This window comes from Pecten maximus, chromosome 8 (genome assembly GCF_902652985.1).
Source record: "Pecten maximus chromosome 8, xPecMax1.1, whole genome shotgun sequence".
NCBI classification, from domain to species: Eukaryota; Metazoa; Mollusca; class Bivalvia; order Pectinida; family Pectinidae; genus Pecten; species Pecten maximus.
In genome coordinates, this window is record NC_047022.1 from 22,112,063 (window position 1) to 22,123,035 (window position 10,973).

Below are 10,973 nucleotides of genomic sequence, written 5' to 3' on the forward strand. Positions count from 1 at the left end.
ATGTTGGGATTATCTAACTATGCGGGGATTCTGTAATTCTGTTGGGATTCTGTAACTATATGGGAATTTTGTAACTATTTTGAGATTCTGTAACTATGTGGGGATTCTCTAACTATGTGAGAATTCTGTAGCTATATGGGGATTCTGTAACTATGTTTGGATTCTCTGTGTTGGGATTCTCTAACTATGCGGGGATTCTGTAAACATGTGGGTATTCTGTAACTATGTGGGGATTCTGCAACTATGTGGGAATTCTGTAGCTATATTGGGATTCTGTAACTATGTTTGGATTCTGTAACTATGCGGGGATTCTGTAAGTATGTTGGGATTCTGTAACTATGTAGGGATTCTGTTACTATGTCATGATTATATTATTACGTTGGGATTATGTTACTTTGTGGGGATTCTGTAAGTATGTGGGGATTCTGTAACTATGTGGGGATTCTGTAATTATATGAGGGTTCTGTAACTATTTTGCGATTCTGTAACTACGTGGAGATTCTGTAACTATGTGGGGATATTCTGTAACTATGTTAGGATTCTGTTACTAAGTGAAGATTCTGTTACTATGTTGAGATTCTGTAACTATGTGGGGATTCTTTTGTAACCATGTTGTGATTCTGTAACTATGTGGGGATTCTGTAACTATGTGGGGATTCTTCTGTAACCATGTTGTGATTCTGTAACTATGTGGGGATTCTGTAACTATGTGGGGATTCTGTAACTATGTAAGGATTCTGTAATTATGTGGAGATTCTGTTACTATGGTAGAATTCTGTAACTATGTAGGGATTCTGTAACTATGTAGGGATTGTGTAACTATGTAGGGATTATGTAACTATATTGGGATTCTGTAACTATGTGGAGATTCTGTAACTATGTGGGAATTCTGTAACTACATGTATGTAGGGATTCTGTAATTATGTGGAGATTCTGTTACTATGGTAGAATTCTGTAACTATGTGGGATTTCTGTAACTATGTAGATTATGTAACTATGTAGGGATTATGTAACTATGTAGGGATTATGTAACTATGCGGGGATTCTGTAAATATGTGGGTATTCTGTAACTATATGGGGATTCTGTAAGTATATGGGGATTCTGTAAGTATGTGGGGATTCTGTAACTATGTAGGGGTTCTGTTACTATGTGAAGATTATATTACTATGTTGAACTTCTGTTACTTTGTGGGGATTCTGTAAGTATGTTGGGATTCTGTAACTATGTGTGGATTCTGTAACTATGTGGGGATTCTGTTACTATGTGGGGATTCTGTAACTATGATGGGATTCTGTAACTATGAGGGGATTCTGTAACTATGCGGGGATTCTGTAAACATGTGGGTATTCTGTAACTATGTGGGGATTCTGCAACTATGTGGGAATTCTGTAGCTATATTGGGATTCTGTAACTATGTTTGGATTCTGTAACTATGCGGGGATTCTGTAAGTATGTTGGGATTCTGTAACTATGTAGGGATTCTGTTACTATGTCAAGATTATATTATTACGTTGGGATTATGTTACTTTGTGGGGATTCTGTAAGTATGTGGGGATTCTGTAACTATGTGGGGATTCTGTAATTATATGAGGGTTCTGTAACTATTTTGCGATTCTGTAACTACGTGGAGATTCTGTAACTATGTGGGGATATTCTGTAACTATGTTAGGATTCTGTTACTAAGTGAAGATTCTGTTACTATGTTGAGATTCTGTAACTATGTGGGGATTCTTTTGTAACCATGTTGTGATTCTGTAACTATGTGGGGATTCTGTAACTATGTGGGGATTCTTTTGTAACCATGTTGTGATTCTGTAACTATGTGGGGATTCTGTAACTATGTGGGGATTCTGTAACTATGTAAGGATTCTGTAATTATGTGGAGATTCTGTTACTATGGTAGAATTCTGTAACTATGTAGGGATTCTGTAACTATGTAGGGATTGTGTAACTATGTAGGGATTATGTAACTATATTGGGATTCTGTAAATATGTGGAGATTCTGTAACTATGTGGGAATTCTGTAACTACATGTATGTAGGGATTCTGTAATTATGTGGAGATTCTGTTACTATGGTAGAATTCTGTAACTATGTGGGATTTCTGTAACTATGTAGATTATGTAACTATGTAGGGATTATGTAACTATGTAGGGATTATGTAACTATGCGGGGATTCTGTAAATATGTGGGTATTCTGTAACTATATGGGGATTCTGTAAGTATATGGGGATTCTGTAAGTATGTGGGGATTCTGTAACTATGTAGGGGTTCTGTTACTATGTGAAGATTATATTACTATGTTGAACTTCTGTTACTTTGTGGGGATTCTGTAAGTATGTTGGGATTCTGTAACTATGTGTGGATTCTGTAACTATGTGGGGATTCTGTTACTATGTGGGGATTCTGTAACTATGATGGGATTCTGTAACTATGAGGGTATTCTGTAACTATGCGGGGATTCCGTAACTATGTGGGGTTTCTGTAACTATGAGGGGATTCTGTAACTATGAGGGGATTCTGTAAATATGTGGGGATTCCGTAACTATGTGGGGATTCCGTAACTATGTTGGGATTCTGTAACTATGTGGGGATTCTGTAACTATGTGGGGATTCTGTAAATATGTGGGGATTCCGTAACTATGTGGGGATTCTGTAACTAACAGGGGATTCTGTAAATATGTGGGGATTCCGTAACTATGTTGGGATTCTGTAACTATGTGGGGATTCTGTAAATATGTGGGGATTCTATAACTATGTGGGGATTCTGTAACTATGTAGAGATTCTATAACTATGTGGGGATTCTGTAACTATGTGGGGATTCCGTAAGTATGTGGGGATTCTGTAACTATGTTGGGATTCTGTAACTATGTGGGGATTCTGTAAATATGTGGGGATTCCGTAACTATGTGGGGATTCTGTAACTTTGTGGTGATTCCGTAACTATGTTGGGATTCTGTAACTATGTGGGGATTCTGTAAATATTTGGGGATTCTGTAAATATGTGGGGATTCTGTAACTATGTTGTGATTATGTAACTATGTTGGTATTCTGTAACTATGGTAGGATAATTGCTAATTAAATTAAGATCTACCAACAACTTCATCTGTAAACGGCTTACATTTAACTTGTCAACTGATATGAAAATTAAGCAAGTGTGCTTTAAACAATCAATTCCAAAAATGAACTACAAATGTATAAGGTAGTACAGTACATTTGTAACCAATCTAAACTATTTTTAGGAGAAAAAATGTTTAAAAAAAATCATATTTCAAGATGCAAGGACACCAACAACTACAGGTATCACTTCACAGTTAAGGAGTTAAAATTATGAAACTATGAACACTTACCTCAGCCTTGTCACTGCGCTGAGACGAAAACGAGGTTCATACGAAAAGGCGCGAGGATGTATCATGGTGACTTCCGAAAGTAGTTTTGGCGGGAATTACATAGTGTGTGTGCGTGTATACGGTGACTGTGGTCTCATCGATACACCCTACGTGGCAACACACTGTGTGTTGACTTACCAGCGTTGTTGTGAGGTATCCCCTAATATTTCGTCTGCGTACTCAGATTAGAGTTTGAAAGCATATAATGAGGTAATCAGAGCGAGGTAACGGGAAAAAGTACCTCGTTTCGTGGTTGTGTACTCAGGGTCGGTACCTCGCTTTGTAGGGTACACCAACACACACCCACACACCAACACACACTGACACACCCTCTCTCTCTCACACACATACGCACACACACACACACACACACACACCCACACACACACCCACACACACACACACACACACACACACACATGGGCGTTGTTCCATGTTCATGATTCAACGCAACGTTTTTTGTTAATGTGACGCTTGTCAACCGCTTCCAAGAACACAAGGACTGCTTTCAAATCAGTCATTCAAGTACTAGATTATTGAAGTGCTGTTCTTCTGATGATGAAAGCACAATGAGTTAATTAGATGACATTAACGTATGAGGTTCGTTTCAATAAGATCTCCATGTTTGATATCTACGATGAACTTCATGTACTATGTATGTAATAGATTGGTGTGACTATCAACACAATCTCTTCGATCCGTATATATTATAATGAAATCAGAACGTTAAGGTTACTATTGGACACGGTGAAAATATCAGTTATATTGATATTATACAATGTTTGTTATAGCTTCTCTTCACTGATTGGTTCTGAAGGTGATAAAGCTACGTGGGTGTCGACATCTGATTTGAGTTTACCAGAAACAGAGAGAATAGATATATATTTCGCCCACATTAGCTGGAGTTGGAAAATAATCAAATGCACACACGTATTTCCAACACGAGAGAATGTTGGATATTATATCACTATACATTTTAATTATATTTCAGTCATAAATAAAGTCTGTATTGATTTCTTCACTGAGTGTATATATTAAATATATATAATTAAACAGGTCGAACCAAAACGATAATATCAACGGCAGTATTAATCAGGAAATGGTAATTGATTGTTTAATGTCAGCACGGGCAGCTGATGGATTGGGTGACAGTGTCGTAACAGGTATGATAAACGCAAACAATACAGGTACATTTCCCGGTGTTGTTCAGCATCATAGGTCAGGCACCACTGCGGAAACTTGTTGACATTTCTCCAGAGTTAACATCACCAGACGTCACGGTGGCTGGCTCCATTCTTGTCTCCAATCATGCGGAGCGATCGACATGTCGCGTGCGCTATGGATGTCACAGCGATGAAAATCAATGATTTTTCTGTCTCAAAATCACAGTCATCTATACACCATGGATTGGAAGATGAACCTTGATGTAAATGGCTACAAAGGCATCACGACGCCGTTATCATCGGTTTGTTTTAATACACTGTCAAGTTGATGCCTCGATGATCTACTCCAAAAACCAGAACAATGGAGAAAACTGGTGTTCTCCGATGACGTTACTGAGGATAACCTGGATTCAATTTATATTGTGAGTCACGCCTGTTGGTTGGTACGAAATGACGTCTTTCGTAACAATAAACCGTAAAATGTTCGTCATGACAATAACATCAACGATAATCTGCCTGTACTTTTGTGTGGGTATATTAGTCCCCAAGGAACAACCACCGGATGCACCTCTTATTAACTTTACTACCAACTTTTCATATCCTCTGGATATAGACATGGTCAAGCTTGTCTCCGATTATCGGAATGGACATATCATTACTGACGAGGTCATCAACCCTTTTCCATACGAGTTCATCAGGAACCCATCGCACAAATGTAAACTGAGTAAGGAAGAGGTCAAAGTTCAAGACAAAGTCTTTATCTTGTTCATGGTGAAATCAGCTTACGGAAATAGGCGGTATCGAGACGCCATTCGTCAGACATGGGGACGCGAGGGGTATCTAAGATATTTTAATATCAAAACTGTATTCACTGTCGGAGTTCCGAAAGACCGAAGTCAGATCGAACGTATAAAAAACGAAAGTGATCTAGTGAAAGACATACTCCAAGTCGACCATATCGACAGTTATTTTAATAACACATTAAAAATGATGGCAGAGTTTAAGTGGGTTGTGAAGTTTTGTCAAAATGTCAAATATGTTGTTTTTATAGATGACGATTATTTCGTATCGCCGGAATCTCTGGTAAGCATGCTTGAATATTCACAGAACGTGAGGGATACAAAGCTTCTGTACATGGGACATAAAGTCTCTAAATCAAAACCGATCCGAGACAAACGAAACAAGTGGTATGTCTCGCATTCGGAGTATCCGTACGATATGTACCCAGACTTTATCAATGCTGGGACTATCATTATGTCTATGGAGTTTGTCATTGATGCTCAAATCGCCATGATGTACACAAAACTGTTCCGTCTCGATGATATATTCCTATCTATTGTGGCCAAAAAGCTACAAGTGAAGGCCTTTGGAACGAAACGTGTGTTTAACAGAAACGTGATGCCTTGGGACACATTAAACTTCGAGTTTCTCGTGACTGCCCATCATTACAAACCTTTCGATGTACAATGGCTTTGGAGGCGACATGGACGTAAGAAAAATACGGATATACATCCACGACCTAATTAGACTTCTGTGTGCAATGTAAACAATGTAAGTGAATTGTCTTTAAGTACTATTCTACGATCGATTGTGTGTGACAAGAAATTCATCGAAAATTTGATCGTTTAACCAATACGTGTCTGTATTGCTTCACATCGTATCTACAGCTACATGATCATTAAGGGTTTTTTTTAATCTCAATACAATGATTTGGAGGGAAAACTTTGTGTTTCGTTAAATTCAAAACAATGAACTAAAGCCACTATATGGGATAACTGATTGCTTTTAATTAAAGTCATCAACCAATTATGAAACCTTTATGAAATAATTACAGCAATCGACAAAATTGTATGTAACGCTTACTGAATTGGTGACAAAACACTACTCATATGACAGAATAGTAACGTCAATTTAATTGGTGACTACAAACACGAATCATGGGATAGAATAGTATCGTCAATTTAATTGGTGACTACAAACACGAATCACAGGATAGAATAGCTATTAACGTCAATTTAATTGGTGACTACAAACACGAATCATGGGATAGAATAGTAACGTCCATTTAATTGGTGACTACAAACACGAATCATAGGATAGAATAGCAATGTCAATTTAATTGGTGACTAAAATACGAATCATAGGATAGAATAGTAACGTCAATTTAATTGGTGACTACAAACACGAATCATGGGATAGAATAGTAACGTCAATTTAATTGGTGACTACAAACACGAATCATAGGATAGAATAGCAATGTCAATTTAATTGGTGACTAAAATACGAATCATAGGATAGAATAGTAACGTCAATTTAATTGGTGACTACAAACACGAATCACAGGATAGAGTAATATCGTCAATTTAATTAGTAACTACAAACACGAATCATGGGATAGAATAGTAACGTCAATTTAATTGGTGACTACAAACACGAATCACAGGATAGAATAGTAACGTCAATTTAATTGGTGACTACAAAAACGAATCATAGGATAGAATATTAATGTCAATTTAATTGGTGACTACAAATACGAATCATAGGATAGAATATTAACGTCAATTTAATTGATGACTACAAACACGAGTCATAGGATAGAATAGTAACGTCAATTTAATTGGTGACTACAAACACGAATCATAGGATATATTATAGTAACGTCAATTCAATTGATGACTACACACACGAATCATAGGATAGAATAGTATCGTCAATTTAATTGGTGACTATACTAATACAAATCATAGGATAGAATAGTATCGTCAATTTAATTGGTGACTACAAACACGAATCACATGATAGATAATATCGTCAATTTAATTGGTGACCACAAACACGAATCACAGGATAGAATATTAACGTCAATTTAATTGGTGACTACAAACACGAGTCACAGGATAGAATATTAACGTCAATTTAATTGGTGACCACAAACACGAATCATAGGATAGAATAGTAACGTCAATTTAATTGGTGACTACAAATACGAATCACAGGATAGAATATTAACGTCAATTTAATTTGTCACAACAAACACGAATCACAGGATAGAATAGTAACGTCAATTTAATTTGTCACTACAAACACGAATCACAGGATAGAATAGTAACGTCAATTTAATTGGTGACTACAAAAACGAATCACAGGATAGAATAGTAACGTCAATTTACTTGGTGACTACAAACACGAATCACAGGATAGAATAGTTACGTCAATTTAATTGGTGACTACAAAAACGAATCATGGGATAGAATAGTAACGTCAATTTAATTGGTGACTACAAATACGAATCACAGGATAGATTAGAAACGTCAATTTAATTGGTGACAACAAAAACGAATCACAGGATAGAATAGTAACGTCAATTTAATTGGTGACTACAAACACGAGTCATAGGATAAAATAGAAACGTCAATTTAATTGATGACAACAAAAAAGAATCACAGGATAGAATAGTAACGTCAATTTACTTGGTGACTACAAACACGAATCACAGGATAGAATAGTAACGTCAATTTAATTGGTGACTACAAAAACGAATCACAGGATAGAATAGTAACGTCAATTTAATTGTTGACTACAAACACGAATCATAGGATAGAATAGTAACGTCAATTTAATTGGTGACTACACACACGAGTCATAGGATGGAATAGTAACGTCAATTTAATTGGTGACTACAAACACGAATCACAGGATAGAATAGTATCGTCAATTTAATTGGTGACTACAAACACGAATCACAGGATAGAATAGTAACGTCAATTTAATTGGTGACTACAAACACGAATCACAGGATAAAATAGTAACGTCAATTTAATTGGTGACTACAAACACGAGTCATAGGATAGAATAGTATCGTCAATTTAATTGGTGACTACAAACACGAAGTCACAGGATAGAATAGTAACGTCAATTTAATTGGTGACTACAAACACGAATCACAGGATAGAATAGTAACGTCAATTTAATTGGTGACTACACACACGAGTCATAGGATAGAATATTAACGTCAATTTAATTGATGACTACAAACACGAGTCATAGGATAAAATAGTATCGTCAATTTAATTGATGACTACAAACACGAGTCATAGGATAGAATAGTATCGTCAATTTAATTGGTGACTACAAAAACGAATCACAGGATAGAATAGTAACGTCAATTTACTTGGTGACTACAAACACGAATCATAGGATAGAATAGTATCGTCAATTTAATTGGTGACTACACACACGAATCATAGGATAGAATAGTATCGTCAATTTAATTGGTGACTACAAACACGAGTCATAGGATGGAATAGTAACGTCAATTTAATTGGTGACTACAAACACGAATCATGGGATAGAATAGTAACGTCAATTTAATTGGTGACTACAAATACGAATCATGGGATAGAATAGAAACGTCAATTTAATTGATGACTACAAACACGAATCACAGGATAGAATATTAACGTCAATTTAATTGGTGACTACAAACACGAATTGCTTTGCAGGTAGGGCGGGAAAATTGCACTTGCCGTCCCAATGCATGATCGTAAGAGGCGACTAAATTTTCTTTTCTTTCTTAACAATTTAACATTTAGCCTTTAGTTGAGCGTGTGAGAACGGCATTCGGTTTCTGTCCCCTGCCCAAGACATATCAGAGTCTTTAAAAATGGTAGACACTTCTCCTGATTAGGGCTTTGGGGCTACTTCTAAAATTAACTGGGGATTGAAGGTTTGAGAGGCTATAGTTGGATAGTGAAATAGAAATTAAGACTCCAAATTGGCAGTAACCTGGTGTTTATCTATTTTTGTGTCTATTCAATCCATGCATACAAAGTTCCTGGTTCGCAGGATGGCAGACTTTAACATACTTAAGCTTTGTCATCCTTCTGGGTGTTCTGGCCTGGCTATATCCTGGTGAGTGATGCAGGCCCTCTCAGCCTTGTTTGGTATTGGAATGTCTACCGTTTTGGTAGGAGTTGTATCCCTTTACATTTGTAGTAAAGATGAAGCAAGCTGTCCCAACTTCAGTTTGTTTGTTTGTTTGTTTGTTTTTTTGTTTGTTTAACGTCCTATTAACAGCCAGGGTCAGTACCTGGCAACTGCCCCACGTAGGTTTTGAACTCGCAACCCAGAGGTGGAGGGCTAGTGATAAAGTGTCGGGACACCTTAACCACTCGGCCACCACGGCCCCTTCCCAACTTCAGGAAATGGAAGTAGGTTCCAACTCTCTTACTACAACTATAGCTTGCCATATTCAGCATAATCAACACAAATGGAGTTCCCTTAATAAAACCATGTACAGAGAAAAATGTTCATTCCTTTCAGTTGTAAAGATTATATTAGCAGATCAGTGAGGTAAGGGACTTTCTACATGTTTCAATTAGCGCACCTATCATCTTTTCCCCAAAAAGGTGGTAGTGTGGTTATAGGAGCAGGGTTTGAGGTTTAATATAGTAATCCAGATCACAATAACATAGGGTCATTTTAATTCAGGAAGTTGAATTTTCTTCATTTTTTCTTTTACTTTCCTTTCTTTTTTTTCTTTTTTTTCTTTTTTTTTTAATTTTCCAATAAACCCAAACTGTATATATGACAAGAGATCCCAGAGGGATCTTGGCGCCCACCATTGAATGATCTTCATAGGTTCCATGTCATATTGATCTTTTCTCTACTTTTCCCTTCATTTTACTAATCTGTGCAAATTGAGACATCCCTACAGTACTTTTCAAACAAGGGAATCCTAGCTATATAAGAAATTTGAGATTTAACGATAATGGCTGTTTGTTTGCCAGGTTGTTTTCAGGACAGACTGGTCCAAAAATGCAATACAAGGGACCAAGGGGAACTTACTTATGAAATTTGAGAAAGATCCATTCAGTACTTTGAGAAATAGAGATAACAAACTTCAATTGTCAAAATCCAAGATGGCGGTCTGTCGGCCATATTGTTTTCCAATTGATCTCAAAATACAATAAGCATAATGAGGCACCAAGGGGAACCTCCAAATGAAATTTGAGAAAGATCCTTTCAGTACTTTCTCAGAAATAGCGATAACAAACTTCAATTGTCAAAATCCAAGATGGCAGCCTATCGGCCATGTTATTTTCAGATTGGTCTCAAAATGCAATATGCATAACTAGGCACCAAGGGAAACCTACATATGAAATTTGAGAAAGATCCCTTAAATACTTTCTCAGAAATAGTGATAACAAACTTCAATTGTGAAAATCCAAGATGGCTTCCTGTCGGCCATGTTGTTTTTTGATTGGTCTCAAAACGCAATATGCATAACTAAGCACCAAGGGAAACCTACATATGAAATTTCAGAAAGATCCATTCAGTACTTTCTCAGAAATAGTGATAACAAACTTCAATTGTCAAAATCCAAGATGGCTGCCTGTCGGCCATGTTGTTTACCGATTG

At 36.7% G+C, this 10,973-nt stretch overlaps 1 protein-coding gene across 1 annotated transcript; it reads left to right on the top strand.

The window, feature by feature from the left end:
- Positions 1–4,603: 4,603 nt before the first annotated feature.
- On the top strand, positions 4,604–6,316 carry LOC117332783 (beta-1,3-galactosyltransferase brn-like). Its single transcript, XM_033891815.1, has one exon. It carries the CDS (start codon positions 5,004–5,006, stop codon positions 6,078–6,080), a length of 1,077 nt encoding a protein of 358 aa, XP_033747706.1. The 5' UTR covers positions 4,604–5,003; the 3' UTR covers positions 6,081–6,316.
- Positions 6,317–10,973: the final 4,657 nt, after the last annotated feature.

Excerpts from the sequence above, each read along its gene's own strand:
- LOC117332783 (XM_033891815.1), top strand. The coding sequence starts at position 5,004 with ATGACGTCTTTCGTAACAATAAACCGTAAAATGTTCGTCATGACAATA.